Source organism: Mustela erminea, chromosome 20 (genome assembly GCF_009829155.1).
Source record: "Mustela erminea isolate mMusErm1 chromosome 20, mMusErm1.Pri, whole genome shotgun sequence".
Taxonomy (NCBI): domain Eukaryota; kingdom Metazoa; phylum Chordata; class Mammalia; order Carnivora; family Mustelidae; genus Mustela; species Mustela erminea.
In genome coordinates, this window is record NC_045633.1 from 26,638,715 (window position 1) to 26,658,424 (window position 19,710).

The 19,710-nt window shown below is 46.9% G+C and overlaps 1 protein-coding gene across 3 annotated transcripts in view; it reads right to left on the reverse strand.

Moving 5' to 3' along the window:
• The window catches only part of GNA12 (G protein subunit alpha 12), a 99,274-nt gene extending 80,397 nt beyond the window's left edge, over nt 1–18,877 (reverse strand). The window contains exon 1 of one of the 3 annotated variants that reach the window (XM_032326960.1): nt 18,448–18,877. In XM_032326960.1, coding sequence (XP_032182851.1) covers nt 18,448–18,765 — 318 coding nt within the window. In that variant the 5' untranslated portion in view covers nt 18,766–18,877. Of the gene's footprint in view, nt 1–5,022; nt 5,535–18,405 lie in introns of those variants that run through there. The other 2 variants (XM_032326959.1, XM_032326961.1) reach the window with 2 other exon arrangements.
• Between the last annotated feature and the right edge of the window lie 833 nt (nt 18,878–19,710).

The following is a 19,710-nucleotide window of genomic DNA, read 5'->3' on the forward strand; positions in this document are numbered from 1 at the left end:
CTGCTGGGGAAATGTAAGCACACAGCAATCGCGACAGTGCAGAAGAACACGCCTTGGAAGCATTTTTGCCCCAACTTAAGCTTCTCAGCATTCTCTTTAAAACAGTTAAAAGCCTCTTTAATATCTCTTCATATTTCCAATTCTTGGCATCAGAATGGTGAAAACAGTAGCTTTCATACACACACACACACACACACACACATATATGATTATAAAAATACAGTGACTCCTCACATAGGTTTAAGTAGGAAGTGGAAGTGAAGAAGTTTAAACGAAGAGTCCTGAAAGCAACATCAACAAGCCCATGAAAAGCTCCTTGGTGCCATGGAAAAATGCAAGTCAAAACCTCGAGTGCGGCCATCTGCACGGCAGACAAGAGCACGTGCTGGCGAGGAGAAGCTGGAGCACCCGTGCGCTGCTGGAGGGAACCGAGGGAACGTACCACGGTGCGGACAAGGTTCTGCCAAGTGCTGATCGTCTGTGTTCTGGCGATCTCACTCCCAAGTACATACCTGAGAGAAAACTTGTGCACGCAAAACACATGCCCACACTCGAATGTCCGCAGCAGCATTAGGCAGAGGAGCCCAAAGTGGGAGTGACCCCCATGTCCAGGTGCTGAGGGCTGGAGGAGCAGAATTCGCTCTCCTCGCACAGCGGAACGCGATCCGGCCCTAAGAAGCCAGGCAGTGCCCGTGTGTGCTGGGGCCTGGATGGGCCCTCCAACAGCAGGTGAAGGGAATGAGCAGACGAGTCACAGGCTGGGAGAAAACCATCTCAGTGCACACGGTATTCAAAACGACCAAGAACTCCTAAAATTCCTTCTCTCTCTCTCTCTCTTTCTCACTTTCTCTCTCACAAAACTGAACTCTGACCAGCAATCACATTCCTTGGTACTTACGCAAATGAATTGAAAATTTTTATTTACATCAAAACCTGTCCAGAAGTGAGTGTTTATAGCATAAACCCTTTCTTTGTAATTGTCAAAACTTTGAAGCAGCTAAGAGATCCTTCAACAGGTAAATGGATAAACAAACTGTGGTCCACCCAGACAGTGGAATATTATTCAGCACTAAAAAGAAAGGAGTGATCAAGCCAAGAAAAGACACGGAGGAACGTTAAATGCATATTGTTAAATGGTAGAAGCCAACCTGAAAAGCCTGCATACTATACGATGTTCTGGAAAAGGCAAAACTATGGCGAAAGATCAGTGGTCACATGGGGAGCATGGGTGGCTCAGTAGGTTAAGCATCTACTTTTGGCTCAGATCATGATCTCAGGATCCTGAGATTGAGCCCCGCATCAGGGGAGCTCCCTCTACCCCCTTCCCTACCCTCCCCACCCTTGTGATCTCTCTCTCTAATAAAGTACTTTAAAACAAAAACAAAAAAAAAAAACAAGGCTTATTAATTAAAAAAAAATGTTAAGTGAAAAACACTAGACATAAAAGGCTACACATTTATATGAAGTACTCAGAACAGGTAAATGAGAAGAGGGAGAGACAGTACAGATTAGTGGGTTCTGGGAGGGGGTAACAGGGGGCAATGGCTTACTGAGTCCATGTTTCTCTTTGGGGTGGTGATAATACCCTGGAACCAGACAGAGAGGATTGCTGTGCAACACCGTGAAGGTACTAAATGCCACTGAACTGTTCACTTTAAAATGGTTAATTTTATGCTATGTGATTCTAACCTCAATCATGGAAAAAGCAGAGAAAAAAAATAAAAAGGTTGTGTCAAAGCACTTTGCCAGTTAAGTTTTTGATGACCAACTGAAATGCTGAACACTGCTGTCCTGATTTAAAGCACCCAAACGGAGAGCAGAGCCAGCAGATAGACTCCCAACAGAGGTCACCCAGGGAGCAACTGCAGGACCGGGCAGAGGCCAGTGGAATGACGGGTCCGGACTCAAACAGGTCACATTTGAAATGCCCATCGCACACCCAGGTGGAGACGTCGAGGCAGTGGTGTGAAGGGGTCCAGAAATCAGGGCCAAATGTGTGAAGCTGGAAATTACCAGTAGATGTAGAATATCAGAGGACTAAGGACATCCGTTTTTATCATATCCCGTGAATACTACTACCCGGTTTGTTCAACTTCATGCTCCTTCCTGCCAAGCAGAATTTAAGAAATTGTTACAGAGTCAAAGAGATCCACACCCCATCCCTTTTATCCTGTCTTTGGTGTCATAGGCCTTCCTTAGCCTGACATCACAGAAGTACCCATCTACATTTTATTATAGTATTTTGATTTTAATGTTTTGCCCTTAATTATACAGAATTAGAGTATTAGAAAGGGATTTAACTTTCTTGTTTTCCTCCATGATTAGCCATTTCCACAGCACCATTCCTTCAACCATGCCTTATTCCCCACTGTTCTGAAAGCCTCCCTTCATGATATTCTAAAGGCCCAGGTACAGGTGGGTTGGTCTGGGATTTGAGTTTCTCTACCTCACCAATCCTACTCCTGGGCCAGTACAACCCTGCTTTAATCACAGCAGCTTCTCGTGGTAACTGCTTAAACACAAAGCATTTTTCCCCAGAATTTATTCATTAGGCAAATCTTAGAATCATTCTGTCAAGTTCTAAGAAAAATAAATTGGGATTTGACGGGCATTGTGTTCAATTCATAATCTGGCATTATTACAATATCAAGAATTCCTACTCACAAAAAAATTTTCCCAGTCTTTATGTTCTTCAGCACACTTTCATGGCTTTCATCATATAGGTTTTACTTTCTTGTTTATTCCTAGTATTTTATCCTAGGTTGCTGTTATGAATAGGATACATATTTTAAAATTTTTATTTAAATTAAATTAATTAACATATAATGTGTTACTGGTTTTTTTATATAACACCCAGAGCTCACTCATTACATCACAAGCCCTCCTTAATGTCCGTCACTCAGTTACGGGACCCCCACCCACCTTCCCCTCCAGCAATCCTCGGTTTGTTTCCTATAGTTGAGTCTCATATAGTTTGTCTCTCCTCTCTTATTTTACTTTTCTCTCCCTTCCCCAGGATATTTTTCTATTATAGGAAAGTACATGGGCACACACGTTCAAACACCAACATTTTGTATCTAGTCACTTTTGGAACTGTGTTTAATTCCAACAAGATTCTGGGTGATATTTACCACTTACAAAGCTAATTTTGTCCCTTCCTTTCTAGTAGATATGTGTAATTTCTTTTTTTCTTTAATTTAATCGACTAGAAACTCCACAACGTCACTGAATTAGATTAGCACCTGGCATCCTTGGCTTGTTCCAGTCTGAAATAACAATGTTTCTGTGCAGGGAAGAACCTTTCCTCCAGACAATACTGTGACTTATCTGTGATTCCATCTACTGAGTACTCAAAGGTCTCCCCTTGGATCACATTGTTTACATAGAATAGTTTAGATGACAGGATCAATGTCAAAACTATTTGGGGAAAAAGTCATCATCAAGGAAACAATTACCTGAGTAATTAACTATAAAAACAGTACAAAAGAAAATAACTATTCATGGGTATCACCAATTACTTATAAAAACAGTGGAGAAGGCTCAAGACTTATCTTTTACTCTACTTCAAAAATACTTACATTTAAGACTTATACCCAATACTTTATTTTTAAGAATGTTATTGATTTTAAAAGTTAAGGGAAGACTAGAAAAAGGCATTCATGTTGTCGGAGAGTTTTACTTTGTACAAGATACAGGAAAGAGCGCCCAGGCAACGTTGTGGCTCTTTTCTTGAAGCTTCTGAGCATTCAGAAACAAGACAAGTTTCCAATTAAAAAAAAATGTTGAAAAGAAATGCTAAAGATGCTGCGGTCTCCTTGGTAAATATTTACACATTCTGAAAATATTCAAGATTACAAAAATTCTAAAGGAAGATTCAAACCACAAATTAAGTTAAAACACCTACAATTAAAAATGAAAACGTCCCTGTAGCTGTAGAGAGTTGACATGGGGGAAAGGACATTAAGTCATCACTACTGGATTTTTTTAATATAAACTGTATTTATCATACATTACATATCAATTACATTAATCACATAGGATAGATTCCTAGGGATGCATACTATAAAATTACTATGACAAGCCACTCTAATGTTTACTGTAGAAAACACATTTTAAAAAAAAGGATTCATAATTGCCTCACAGAAATAAACAGGTGGCATTTTGCTACTCTTCTGGTATTTTCTCCTGGTACGGTCACACCTACTTGTGTAACAGATCACAGCCCATGAACTGCTGCGGAGGGCGTGTGTCTGAGTTCTGCGCAGCAATCCCACGTGAGACTCCGTGGTGACAGCTGTCACACTGCGGTTTCCAAACCTATCACTACTGTCATAGCACAGCGAAACCATACACTACTGCTGCTAAGGGTATCAGTGCTTAAGCAACACGCCCATTTTTTAAAAAGCAGAGCCGAAGTCAACATAGTCCTCTCTCCCCAACTCCCAATCAGCAAAGTTGTGTGGTACAAACGGCCAGCCACTGGTGTTCTCACCTGAAGCGTGGCCCCGACCCTGCCCTTCGCCTGTGATTAGGAAGCTGCCATAGTTAAGGAGGCACCCACGGGAAAGGAGGTCTAAAAACCATAAGGCCACACACTTGCAGAAGGAGTCAGTGCTGTTATATGGCGCCAAGGAGGCAGGCAGGAGAAAGGCCAGGCTGTTACCCAGCTTTGTAGGTGCCTCCCCTGAGTCCTCCCATTCCTGTCACCTGTGCACACTAGGTTAAACACCACAGAAGCAGAACCAGTGCAGCTATTCCTGCTCTCAAGGACTGCAGCATAGCAGGTGCCCAGGGCAGGAAGTTCCCCTCTGCTCAGACAGATCTTTGTTTAGTGCACAGGCCTACAGCTGAACGGCTCGTTCTCTGTTGTGGAGTCTGAAGGGCTCATAGCGGGACACAGATGGGTTGACGCCCAGAGCGCACTTGCAGTCCTTGCCGGAACAGTTCACAGTTGGAACGACGAGATAACGGTGCAGCCTTGTCCGCCTCTGCGGGCACAGGGATGAGAAGAGCAAGGCTTACTTGGACATGGGGTTTAGGTGCATGTCTCCCTGCAGAAGCCAGCAGCACTCCGGCTGGCACTCCAAGGTCCCTTCCCCTACGGGGGGACATCAGTGATGGCGGGACTGGACCCGACCCCGTGTCCTGACGCAGTTTCCATGCGGGCCCTTCCTGTGTCTGCTTATCTGGGAGACCCCTAATGGCCTGTGTAACTTTTCAGTGTCTTGCTGGCCCTGCACTTGTCCCTTCTTTCTCATGTTACTATTTATCAGACCCCAAAATAAATGCTTTCACAGCACACCTTCCTTTCCAGACTTGGGTCTTCACCTGCCTTCTGCCTGCCACTCCGACCTCCTTTGGGTACAGAACTCTCCGTGGCCAGGCCGAGTCTCTCCACCAACCTGTTCTTCACACAAGGACTCTGGGGCAGTTTCCCAGATAGCATTTCTACCTCGTCTGACTTCCCAGACCAGAGCTGAGTGTGACAGACAGATGCTGCTTTCCATCTGTGTCTGTGGGGAGGGGAGGGAAGCTGGAACCCTGTCTGGGGCACAGGGAGCTTTCTTTCTCTTGAAATCCTACGAAATGTCCTGTATTTCAAGTTCACTTCCTGTCTCATGAGCTTTGGCTCAGGACACATTCTGCCTCTGCCAAGGTCCCTCTGCTTCTCAGTGCTTTCCCTAATGTTTCCCAGGGCTCCATTCCAGGCCAATGCTCCGCTTCTCTCCAGACTGTGATCAGTGAGATGTTCGGGGTTGCACTGACCCACCATCCTCCCTCAACACCACTGCCGGGGGTTGGGGCTGAGGCCAAGAGCTGAACTACCTGGCCTGAGAATCATGTTCCTGCCTTTGGCTGCATTGTTTTTGACTGGACCATATGAAACTGTTGTTTTTGTAGGTCAAGAGTCTCAAAAATCAGAATTTCAGACACTTCAACCTACATATGTAATAAGGCCTCTTTCCCTTCTAGTGAATTTTTTCATATTCACATGTAAGATTATTTTTAAACAGATGCACACCCATCTGTAAACATATATACGCATCCCACCAGGTGACTGGAGAAGGTCCCGTGAACCGGCTCCATCCTCACAGCCTGCCCCAGACGGGTCACCAAACAGGGAATCACGGCAATCCCCTGCTCACAACTCTGCCCTCATGGCCCACTGCCAGGGGCATGACCTTGGCCAAGGCGGCCCAGCCAGATCCGAGCTGGTTCTCTCTTCCACCGTGTGCCCTGCATCGGTTCCCTAACCACCAGCTGCTTCCCTCCCTTACTGCTTCAGCGCACCTGGGGGCCTGCCCCTCAGTCCCTCTGCCTGACGGCTTCCCTTCCAGCTCACCGCAGAGCCACTGCCTTCCTGCCTTCGGGACTCACGTGCTTCCGCCTCCAGTCACAGAATCCCCCAAAGGACATGGATTCCAAGGGCACAGCACGGGGCTAACAGCAGCTCTACCCATGGGGGTGGGCAGGAAAACCCAGTTTTGTTCTTAGTTACTTCTGCAGTAGGAAGGGAATCCCTTGAGTAAATCAGAGAAGTTGAAAGCGATCACGCAGGAGGGTTTGTAGCTTGTGCTGCTCCCCGGAACACTGTGTCTGGTGGGGCCAGGCGTCTGAAGGAGGGAGCCTCGAGGGCCAGAGACTGGCACGTCCCTCCTTCTCCAAACTCACTGGTCCGGGGCTCCCTCCTCCTGCAGTCAGCACAGAGGGCTCGGGAGGGCAGGCAAGAGCATCCTGGACCTGAAGCACCCCCTCAGTCAGGGTAAAACCCCCACCCTGACTTCACAGGGTTACTGAGGAGTAGAAGGGTCCTCCAAGAGCCAGTCCTCTTGGGTTCTGTGACCTCTCTCTCTCTCTCTCTCTCTCTCTCTCTCTCTACCGGCCTCCAGGAGGATTGCTGTGATGAGACATCTGCTGGAGGAGGGCGCTCCGGCAGCGCTGGCATGTCTGTTTAACGCCCCGCCGCACTCCTTTATCCTCGTCCGGCTGCGTACTGCTACGGAGCAGAGCACCAGGCTTCCAGCTCTCAGCCCCGAGCCTCTCAGGGAGGGTCTCCTCCCCCACATGGTCCAACTCACATGTTTCAGCCTACAGGTCTCTAATCAAGTCCTCTGAGTTCTGAGTGAAGGCCCTTCCCTTCCCCAACCTAGAACAAGAGTTATGGAGCTTCATTTCCTGGAGAAAACATGTAAGTGGCCACAAATACATAGTTGGGGGTCATCCCATCTGCGCTAACTGCAGAAAAAGAACTGGTAATCGATGGAAAACACAGATCAAACACCCCGTGCTAGAAAAATTCCGAAACCAGAGGTGCCTGGGCGGCTCAGCCAGTGAAGTGTCTGCCTTCGGCTCGGGTCATGATCCCAGGGTCCGCTGAGCAGGGCGCCTGCTTCTCTGTCTCCCTCTGCCCCTCTTCATGCATACACTCCCTCTCTCTCAAATAAAAAAAATCTTCAAAATAAAATAAAATTCCAGGAACAAACTTCTAAAGCAGCTAGCTACTCCCTTTCACCTGTAACAGAAACCAGCAGAAAGGTGAGAGTTTAAATAATCACTCCCCCTCCTCCCTCGGCAAATGGCAGGTGTTTTGCCGGGAGCGCTATGTAACTTGTCCACAGAGATGAGCACCGTCTTATCCCATAAAGGCTGGCACTGGGCTTCATGCGGGGCTTGGTTGGCGGCTGTGAAGCCCGCACCCCTGGCCCAGCGCCCCGCACTGAGCTGCCCTGTTACAGGTTTCTCTGCAGTCCGGTCACTGATTAGTCAAAGACACGGGTCCAAAGGAATCTCAACACACATCCTACAGGGGATGATGATGGCCTCCTTTAGCTGACTCGGGCTCCCACCCTCCCAATGACTTACCCAGTGATGTCCCCTCTCCTGCCCACTCTCCCCTGTGTTTCCTGTCCCCACACAAGTCAAACAGGCAGGTACGTGGTGCAAAAGGACTCACCCCTGGGCACACAGCACAGCAAGGCACCTGGCTCTGAATGTCAGGAATGGGTCTTGCTGTGCCCCGACCTCTATCCTGGCCTTCCCTGGGTACAGCAGGGAACCTCCCTGCCCCAGACCGGATGGAACCCACACCACACACAATCACCAGAACCTTCCACCAAGACAATGACAATATTAACACGGCACAGGACAGGGATTCTGAATCACTCTTCTGGTGGCTTCGTTTCTGCTCTACTCAGTTTCAGGAGCTGACTCCCTAAGGCCTGGGTTCACTGGCCAGCACCAGTCAGGGTTCATTAAGATCAGTCTTCACTGCTGAGTGTTGATGTCACAGAGCCGTTTGGCAAAGCAGGGGCCATGGTTTTAGGCTAGACAGTAAATCAGATGCCCAAGTTCAGAGAGAGGTGCTGTCTACTCAGGCTCTGCTGAAGATAGCAGGGGTGGGAACATTTTCTTGGCATCCCTGACAAGTGCATGGCGGCTCTCCAGGTCCTTTCTATCCACCTGCAAATAATCCCGAGAGTTAGCAACTGATCCTCTTCTGTCCTACGGACGCAGCACTTCTGGAGCACGAGTTCCCAATGGACCCAGCCCGCTGAACCAATGCAGAAATAGCGGCTGCCCAACACACACTGTGGAACATGGCCTGGGTTCTCCTTTCCACACCCCCGTGTGCCCAGGCCCACCTGAACGGGCACCCCAATGGCCACACATCTTCACGTACCAAAGAATCACTCCAAAATCTAACCCTGTGGTCAGCAACCATTACTCATGTTCTGCCCATTGAAAGGCCTTTGGGAGGAATTAAGCAGCTGCTCTGTCCATCCCACTGGGCAGAAGAGGCGAGGAGGACCACTGCTTTTGCTGAAATACAGACTACAAGAGTTAGCACCGGAAACAAAGCCTCGAGTCCTGAAGGGAGGGTCTGCCCTCGCGGCCACGCCCGGCAGGTGGGGCACACCTTGGCTTCCTTGGTTTGAAGATTGCCCTGTAATTACATCTCTAGATAAGCCTGAAGTATGAATCCGCCACTCACAATCGACAGGATCCTGTCCTCACTCTCAACTTCATGATAACAGAAAATAATCATGAGCTAGCCACACAAGGCCATCTAACATCAAGCACAGCTATATTTCAAGTCTCACATGACCGATGACCGAGGGTCAAAACTGCTCCCCTAAAGTCGGTTTGATTAAACAACCAACATGTCAGCCTGAAAGCTGGAGAAGAAGACCAACCATCCACGTGCCATGAATCCCCAACAAAGGCCGAGGGGCCTCTGGATTTTGTGAACCCCTGGAAAGAGAGATTTTTGTTTCTCAGCATTACCAAAGGACCAACCACGTCTGTCCACATGTAAAAGTAAGTTTGCTTACTTAAATGCAATTAGCCAACAAGGCAACTGTTCTCCCAGACCCTGGAAGTTGCACTGCCACGTCTGTTCTCACGCAAGCCTGCTGTGGCTTCAAGCACAAAGGGATGCTGAACCCAAGAAACAAAGACTCGGCGGGCCAGGAGCTTCCAAGTGCTTAAAAATACAGAACAGAGCGGGGGCTTTTTCAAGGTCCTATTCGCCTTTGCAAAAAGTAATGACACAACAATCCTAAAAAAGATGTTAATTTACAGAAATTTAACATAATCTTAGATATTCTACCACTAAATTTCTTAACCTGCAATCCACACAGCACAAGTAGGCCTACTTTGAGACTTAGGATGGCGAGGGACTCCTTTAAACTACGTGCATGTATACGAACTTTATAGGGAGAAGGTCCACAGCTTTCAGATAAGGGGCATCCTGACCAAGGTCTCTAGCCAGCCACTGCATTATGACCAGTCCTCTGCACTAGAAAGTTCTGTCTAGCTCCTATGCTCCTTAATACTCCATACTATCAGAATTCTTTGTCCTAACTGGCAGAAATGCGTGGCACTGAGATGGTCTCATGTGTGTGTTTCCTCCCTGACCTGCTAAAACTCCATGGAGCCTTCAGAGACCGGCTCAAATCACACTTCCTACATGTGCGTTTCCTGGTAGCTCAGCCAGAATTAATCTTCCCTGTTCTCACCGAGCCACCTACCTCCTTTTACAATGGCATCTAACATGACATCTAACATGACATCCATTCAGATTTTATATTAAAGAATGTAACCATCTCCCCAGCTAGTCAGAGTACCTGGAGGGTAGACAGTGGCACCTGCCGTCACCAGAGGCATTACCACACAAGTTCCGAAACACCACATACACAAGCTTTAGGAACAGCCCAGAGAGAGACTAGCATCTTTGAGATTATAAAAATGAAAAGAATGAATAAGAAGTCCTACTGGGAATAATGACAGGAGGTCAAAGCAAGGAATAGATTCAAATCATCCCTGCAGAGGGTAGTATGAAGGGATGAAGTTAAAGAAATGATAGTTTCAAATTCAGGCACAACTGTGATCCTGAAGGAGGAGTCCTGGACTAGTCATCAAAAGACCAGGATGATGGAAACTTCTGGTTCTGCCAAGATGGGAGTAGCCCCATTCCTCCTGAGTCCACTCCCTTATCACTAAAGATGCTCTGGACAGACCACAACAAGCAAGAATAGGAAAGACAGTGGAGACAGGAAGGCAGGCTGCCTGGGATTTCAGGATCTGAGGAACCACGTGGCGGGGAGTCCCCAGGTCCTTACTGCCTGTCCCAGACACAAGCTGCACAGCCTCCAAGCTGGAAAGCCAAAAGGTGCGAATGGAAAAGAGCTCCGAGAAAAGCTTGTCCCTCCTAGCAGAAGGACTGGGGAAAGGGTGGTCTTACAACAGAAACTCTTTTTGGCAACACCTATCCTATTCTAGCCAAATGCCAACAGAAGAACTACAACACATCACCCACTGAGGTTTCAGCAGGATTGAAGGGGAAGCTGATCTCCCATTTCCCCTTCCTGCCCCGCAGAACCAGGAAGCATCTTCCAAGTGGCCTAGGTAATGTTGGCAGGGCCAAACAAGGATCTCCTCTCCTAGCCCCTGCCGGGAAATGCAGAAGGTGCCCCAGTTCCCCGACCCGGGTGGCCTCAGTGGGGAGACAAGCCTCCATCCTGACCCAGTCCCAGAGGGCAGGAAAAGGAGGTGGGAGGCTGGGCATGGTGCCACCGTGCTGCCCCCAGTACTCCCCGGGATCAGCCAGGCCAGGGTGAGCTGATGTCACATCCCACTCAACAAGGCAATAGAGGCTCAGGGAACTAAAGGTCAGGAATAAGAGCCACTGACCCTCCTACCACCAGAGTCTCAGAGGGAGGGGACAAAAAGTGTGGCCGAGAAAGTGTTTAAAGAAATAATGGCGGGAAACTTCCCAAGCTTGGCAAAAGACACATCTGTACAGATTCGAGAAGCTGAGCACACCCTAAGCATAATAAACTGAAAGAAACCTATGTCCAAACAAATCAGAGTTAAACTCTGGAAAAATGAGCAATCTTCAAAGCAACCAGAGAGATAGGACACATTTACTTACAGAGAATGAGCAATTCAAATAACAATGGATTTCTCATCTGAAACCAGGGAGGCAAGAATAAGGCACATTTTTCAAGTACTAAAAGAAAGCGTCAGCTGTGAATTCTGTAACTGGCAAAGAGATCTCACTGATGAAGGGGATACAAAGACATTCTTGGAGGTAGGGAAGCGGAGTTTGTTGTAAGCAAGGCCACCCTTAAGAATGGCTAAAGGAAGTTCTCCTAAGGAATATTCGGAGAAAGGAAAAGGTAACCTCAGGAAGAAAAGATCATCAGAGCAGGCAAAAATAGGGGTAAATATAACAAAACCATCCTACTTCTCCCAAGTTTCTTAAATCCTATTTGATGACTGACATAAAACCATCTGATGTGGGACTCAGGATATAACAATAAATACTTAAAACATGTATATTTAAGGGGTGCCTCGGTGGCTCAGTGGGTTAAGGCCTCTACCTTCCGCTCAGGTCGTGATCTCAGGGTGCTGGGATCAAGCCCCGCATCGGGCTCTCTGCTCAGCGGAGAGCCTGTTTCTCCCCCTCCCCCTTTCTGCCTCTCTGCTTACTTGTGATCTCTGTCAAATAAATAAATAAAATCTTTAAAAAAATGCATATTTAAGATATGGGGAGGGTAAAGGGATCTGAACGGAAATAAAGTTCCCACACTTCACTCACAGCTGTAAAACACTGATGCCAGTGCACTGGGATAAGCTATGTGTGTATATTATAAACCTAGAGGAACCAAGAAAAGTAAACAAAGCTTTAATCAATACACTCAAAAAGCAATCACCAATTGATCAAGAAGGAATCCTAAAACGTGTTTAAATAGCCCACAGGAAAGTAAAACAAAAGAAAAAGAAAAACAACAAAATGGGAGGCTTATGCCCTAACATATTAATTACCTTACCTTAAATGTAAATGGCCTAAATACTCACATTAATAAAAATGACCAGAAAAAAAAATATGGTGTAACCATATGTTGTTTACAAAAAATTTGCTTGAAAGTAACAATGTGGGTAGGTTTAAGGGGTGGGAAAATACACAACATGAAAACATTCACTTAAAAGAAAAAGAGTGGCTATATTAAAATATCTGATAAAACAGGGCGCCTGGGTGGCTCAGTGGGTTAAGCCGCTGCCTTCGGCTCAGGTCATGATCTCAGGGTCCTGGGATCAAGTCCCGCATCGGGCTCTCTGCTCAGCGGGGATCCTGCTTCCCTCTCTCTCTCTGCCTGCCTCTCTGCCTACTTGTGATCTCTCTCTGTCAAATAAATAAATAAAATCTTAAAAAAAAATATCTGATAAAACAGACTTCAGAGCAAAGGAAATAACTGAAGACAAAGAAGGACATTACATAATGACAAAAGGATCAATCCACCAGGAAGTCATAATAATCCTAAATGTTTATACACCACACAACGGAGTCTCAAAATGTATGAAGCAAAAAGTGACAGGAGAAATTGACAAATCCACAATTATAGTTGGGGGACTGCCACACTTCAGTTTCAGCAACTGGCAGAAATACTAAACAGAAAATCTGTGAGAATACAGAGCACCATCATCAACAACAGTAGACCTGTGTAGAAAACTCTACCAAACAACAGATACACATTTTATGCAAGTGTCCATGAACATTCACCAACAAAGGCCCACAGAATATATACCAAGATGGACCATATTCTGGGTCATAAAACAAACTTTAAATATTTATTTATTTATTTTAAGATTTTATTTATTTGACAGACTACAGATTACAAGTAGGCAGAGAGGCAAGCGGGTGGCGGGGGGGGGGGGGGGGGACTCCCTGCTGAGCAGAAAGCCCGATGTGGGGCTTGATCCCAGGACCCTGGGATCATAACCTGAGCTGAAGGCAGAGGCTTTAACTCACTGAGCTACCGAGGCGCCCCCAAACCTTAAGTATTTAAAAGAATTGAAATAATATAAAATATGTTCTCTGACCTTAATAAAGTCATAGAAATCAATAACAGAAAGATAACAGGAATATCTCTAAATTCTTGGAAACCTCAACACACTTCTAAATAATACATGGGACAAAGAAAATATCTGAAGAGAAATAAAAATACACATGACACTGAATAAAAGTTAAAATAAAACATAACAAAATATGTGGACACAGCTAAAACAGTGCCCAGTGGGAAATTTATAGCACTTAAAATGTTTACATTAGAAAAGAGGAAAGGTCTCAAATAAATAATCAAAATCTCTACCTCAAGAAACTAGAGAAAAAAGAGCAAAATAAACCCAAAGGAAAAAGGAAATAAGAACTGAAATACATGATACTGAAAAGAAGAAAGCCATAAGGATAATAAAATAAAAAGCTGGTTCTTTTTTTTTTTTTTTTAAGATTTTATTTATTTATTTGACAGAGAGAGCTCACAAGTAGACAGAGAGGCAGGTGGGGTGGGGGGAGCCCAATGTAGGGCTTGATCCCAGGACCCTGGGATCATGACCTGAGCCGAAGGCAGAGGCTTTAACCCACTGAGCACCTTTTTAGGTGCCCCTAAAAAGCTGGTTCTTAATGGGGGAAAAAAATAAAAGCGATAAACCTCTAAAGAGACGGACAAATATAAAAAAGATACAAATCACTGACACCAGGAAGGAAAGAGAAGATACGCCTCTCACCATTCTCATTCAACATAATATCGGAAGTTCTAGCCACTGCAGTAAGGCAAGAAAAAGAAAGAGCATGCTTTAAGAAGAAATAAAACTCCCTATCCGCAAGGAACGATGATCTGTGTACAAAATCCCAAGGAATCTGTAAGAAAGCCCTTAGAACCATTAAGTGTATTTGGCAAGGTACAGGACATAAAATCAAGATGGAAATACCAATTCTATTGCTGTGTATGAACAAGGAATATGTGGAAACTGAAGAAGAAGAAAAAAAGAACACACAGTATCATTTAGAATTGCTCTAAGGAAAAGAAGATACTTAGTTTAAACTCAAAACACAAAACAGATCTGTCTGCTGAGAAATGCAAAATGCTGATACAGAAATCAAAGAAGATGGAAATAAAGACATACCATGTTCATGGATTGGAAGACTTGCTATATACAAATGTTAATTCTCCATAAAATGATCTATAGGTTTAATGCAATCGCTATCAAAATCCCAGCAAGATTTTCTTTTTCTAACAGACACAGACAAGCTTATTCTAAGATACCAATGGAAAGGCAGAGGTCCTAGAATAGCTAAGCCAATATTGAAAATGGAAAATGAAGTGGGAGAAAGCACTCTATCTGATATTAAGGCCTACTGTATAGCTGTAGTAATCAACAGAATGTGATAATGGCAGGAGAGATATACAGATTAGTGGGACAGGATGGAGAACCCAGAAACAGGTCCATACAAATATGCCAACTGATTTCTGACAAAGGAGCAAAGCAATTCAATGGGAGAAGCAGTTTTTCCAACATGTGGTACTGGAAAAACTGAGCATTCCAGGCAAAACAAAACAAAACAAAACAAACCCCCCCAAAACCCCTAAACTTCCACCTAAACCTCATACATTTTCATGGGATAATTACTCAAAATGGATCAAGGACTTAAATGTAAAATGTAAAACTACCAAACTTCTAGAAAAAAAAAAGGGGGATCTAAGCAAAGAGGTCCTAGCTTTGATACCAAAAGCATTACCTATAAAGGGGAAAAACTGGATAAACTGGCTTCATCAAACAAAGTTTTGTTCTGTGAAAGACCTTGTTAAGAGCGTGAAAGGGAAAGCTACAGACTGGGAGAAAATATCTGCATAACATAATACATGACAAATGATTGGTATCTAGGATGTATAAAAACACCTCTCAAAACATTTAACAACAATAAAAATAAAGCACAATTAACAACAAACAACAAAAAACAAGCAACCTAACTAGAAAACAGGTAAAAAACATGAAGAGACACTGCACCAAAAAGGGTCTACAGATGGTAAACAAACACATGAAAAGATGTTCTACATCAGCTGCTGTTAGGGAAATGAAATCTAGCTCTTACACGCCTATCAGAATGGCTGAAATAAAAAAGGGCTCTCCGATGCTGGCAAGGATTCGGGGAAAGTGTCCCTCACACGTGGCTGGTGGGGATGCAGGATGATGCAGGCACTCTAAAAGCAGCTGTAACATTAACCACGCAACTGCCATTCAACGGAGCGACTGTACTCCTGGGCACTTAATTCCACACGCGTGAAGATGTGCATACGTGCAAATACATGCACATGAATGTTCATAGATTTATTCATAATAGTCAGAAAACTGGAACAACCCAGAGGCCCTGAATGGTTACACGGCATGCTGTGCTAAATCTGTACCACGGATACCACTCAGCAAACAGAAGATGAAACTATTGATTTGCGATACCCACAACTACTTGGGCGATTCTCCAGGGAACTGTGCAGAATGATAAAAGAGGTCATGTTCTGCATGGCTTCATTTATGTAATAATCTGGAATGAATTAAAGTTTTAGAATTGGAGAACTGATTAGTTACTGCCAGGGTCAGGGAAGGGCGGAAAGGAGGGGCTATGAAAGGCAACATAAGGGATCCTTAATGGTGATGGGAATGTTCTGTATCTTGATGATGTTCCCTTGTCAATATCTTGGTTGTGATATTGTATCACAGCTTTACAAGCTATTACCATGGAAGGTAAGTGGATAAAGGATACACGGGCTCTCCTACACCTGGATGGGACTCCATAATTATCCCAAAATTAAAGTTAAAAAAAAAAAAAAAAGGACTAGGTCTGGTCACCAGCTCTGCCACGTGTTACTGGAAGGCTGAACTTGAGCAGATTTTAAACTCTCTATTCTCAATTTTCGCATTGGCTACAAGGGACAATACCAACTGAAAAATGGTAAAAAGTGGCAAATGTCATTTGTGAAGGACAGGGTAATGTGCACGGCACATAGTGAGTACTTCGAAAACAGCTTGCTAACACCACATCTCTTTGTAGACCCAAACATTATTCTAAATAGTATCAATCATATGTCCACTGCTAAAGGCATGACAAAGCTATTAATTTAAAAGGTCTCTTCCCAAACTGATCGCCTAAAAATGGTGTGGCGAGGGGAAGAATTTTTGGTTTTAAAAATCAGAAGATAAATTTCTAACTAGTTACTGAATAGTCACAACAGATAAAGTGAGTTTTAAATGGAACTACAGTTAGTAAAAAGTTGGGAAGAAAAATAGGATACTGGCTAACACATCTTATTTCAGTTGACTAGGAAATCAGTAAAAGTTAATGTAAAAGTTAAGACGGGGTTTTCTAAAACGTACTTAACACGATGACTTAGATTTAAGATTCTGTGTTTCTAAACATTTTCTCCACCTCCGGCGTTAAAAGAAAGTGAGAGAGAGCCAGCTAAATCCTTATACTTTTATACCTGCTTGCTTTGGAGGTTCAGAAAAGCAGCAAAAATACAATCTGGCTCTGTGGTAGAGAAAGACAATGACATGCACTTTACCCCAGAAGATGAGGGGAATTTTAAGCACACAGTGGATCCCCTTGAATCACACTGGGCTCCTAGCCTTAAAGTTGATGAAGTACTGGCCGGAGCTGACTCACAGAGAGGCTTTTGAAAGAGGTGAAAAGGAAAGGAGTGTTTTATCATTCAAATTATTCCCTTCCTTTCATTCCCCAGCAAGATTCTAAAAGAGCTATTTCTACTAAAATAAATTATTTTAATAACAAATACAGAGAGTGGGAATACCAGTACCCAAGCCTAGAAGGAGGAAGGCCTGGGAGGCCTTACCCAGGGTTCCATCATTCAGGTCCCCATAAGGAGCCACTTTCCCCCAAGACCTGGAGAGTTTTCTCATGGGTGAAGTGAAAGAAATGTACCAGATTTCTACAGCCCTCTGCTAAATTTAAAGTCCCTTGGGGCACCATAAAATCTAGTCTCCAGACAGCTGTCTGGTATGACAAACTCTCCTCTACCTCTGCTTTGAGACATACCTGTAATTTGCTTTCCCCAAAATGGGCCCGGGAAAGAGTATGTGAGAGGACAAGGAAAGGAGGAGGGAAAACTAAAAACTAAGAAAACAAAACAAAAACTCTGCAATGATCATAGGTGCAGGAGGGAATCTGCTTCCTGCCGCTCATGGTCAATTTTATCCAGATTTCCTTTCTTTGGGGCCCTCTGGCACAGACTCACAGTAGAGAGACTAGAACCCAGACTTTGCCAGCTCTACAGGTTTCCCCCCAAAACACTGCCAAGAAGAAGAGGAGGGACAAGGAATAGGAGAGCCAGAAGATTACACACCACTTAAGAGATACTCTGAAAGTTGCAAAGCAAGGAAGGACTATGGATCCTGATGCAGACAAACAAAACAATTACAGGCCGCGGAGGACATGTGAACACGGGCTGGGTATCTGAGAATATTAAGTAAGGAGTTACGAACTCTTAGGTCGGATAAGGGTACCAGGGCTGTTTTTAAAACGAGGTCTTATCTTTCGGCGACAGACGCTACGAGAGTTTCTAACGGCGTAGTACGGTGTCTGGGATCCGCCGCGAGCCGCAGGGCAGGGGTCTGGGCGAACCCAGCTGTAAGGAGGAGATCAGGGCCGAAGTGGGGGAGGGGGCGTGGGTGCGGACGGCTCCTTCTATTCTCCGGACTGTGGGTAGGTCTGAAATTTTCCTAGGAAGCAATTCCACCGAGGGCCTTGCGGCCGGTTCCCCCTCCGGTCTACGCGGCTCGTCCGCACTTACTGGGAGGGCAGGAGAAGGAGGGCTCCCTGACCCCCGGAGGCTGGCTGTGGGAAGCGCCCAGAAGCCATCCCGCAAGGGCGCGTCCCCGACCCGGCGTCCAAGACCGGGCCCTCCCAACCCCCCGAAGCCGGCAGCCCCCGAGAAGGGAGAGGCGGAGGCACCCCTCCCCGGCCAGCGCCCTCCCGTGTCACCCCGCACTCCCGCTCCCCAGCCCGGGCAGCCAGGAGCTGCGGCCGCACCTGCGCGCACCTGGGCGCACCTGGGCGCAGGTGCGCGGGCGGGGACGCGGAGGCGCGCGCACCTTGAGGATGTTGTCGAAGATGGTGTCGCGGAACTCGAGCAGCGCCTTCTGGTCGAACTCGCGGCCGTGGATGATGCGCATCTGCTTGAGGAAGGTGGACTTGCCGCTCTCGCCCGCGCCCAGCAGCAGGATCTTGACGAGGCGCCGCACGGCGCGCCGCTCGCGGGCCAGCCCCGCGTCGATGTCCCGGCTGCGCCGCCGCGCCTCGCGCTCCGCGTCGCGGGCCCCGCCGCCGCCGCCGCCCGCCCTGCGCTCGCGGGCCCCGCCGGCCTCGGCCGGCAGCAGGCAGCGGCTGAGGGTCCGCACCACGCCGGACATGGCCGCTCAGGCCATGGACCCCGCCGCGGGCGAGGCGAGCCCCGCGCGGCAGCCGGCCGCTCCCTCAGGCCGCGTCGGTCCGCCGCCGCCGCCGCCGCCGCCCCGAGGCCCGCTCTCGCCCGCCGCTCGGCCCCGGCGGAGGGGCGGTGCGCGCGCCTCTAGAGCCCGGCGATTGGGCCGGCTGTCGTCCATCCGGGCGAACGCGCCCTCCGATTGGACCGTGCCGCGCCGGGAGGCGGGCGTCCCTCCACTCTCGGGGCGGGGCCGGCGCCGAAAGAGGCGGGATCTTCGGGGTGGGGGCGTTTCTCATTGGGCGCCCGGGATGAGGTTCTTTCTTTCAGAATGAAAGGGAGGCGGGGTGGCCGGGGAGGCGGAGCGGCCGTCCGCCATGACCAATTATAATTGCTCTGGCGTCACGTCCATCACGGCGAACGGGCTTGGGATTGGGAGACTGGAGAAACCGGGCGGGACCAGAAGTGCCAGGTGTACAGAAACATTCTCCCTGGGTTCCCAGATTGGGTCAACCTGTGAGACCAGAAGGTTCGCTGAGTGGACTATGCCTTGCCGGAAAATGCCAATAGGAGGTGCAGCTGCTCTTTTTAGGCTCACAGAGACAACTGTTCCTAAACCATTTCCTTCGAGAAACACGGGGGAAGGGGACACACATTTTCAAACAAATGCACCCTTTGAGAGTGGCATGGCCTCTGGGCGTCTGTCTTCTCTGAAAGCTGGCTAAGCAATCAAATCACCAGAAGCACCCCCTCCCACCCCGAAAAAGTCTTAGGTAGCACAGTGATTGGAGTCTGCAGTTGCTGGGTCTGAGTTGGAATCTCCCCTCAATCCCTTACTGGGTACGGAAGCTTACAGGCAGCTTCCCCCAACCCCCAACCCCATATTTAGTGTCAATCTTCTATGCAAAATGGGGGCGACTGAGCAACCAACTCC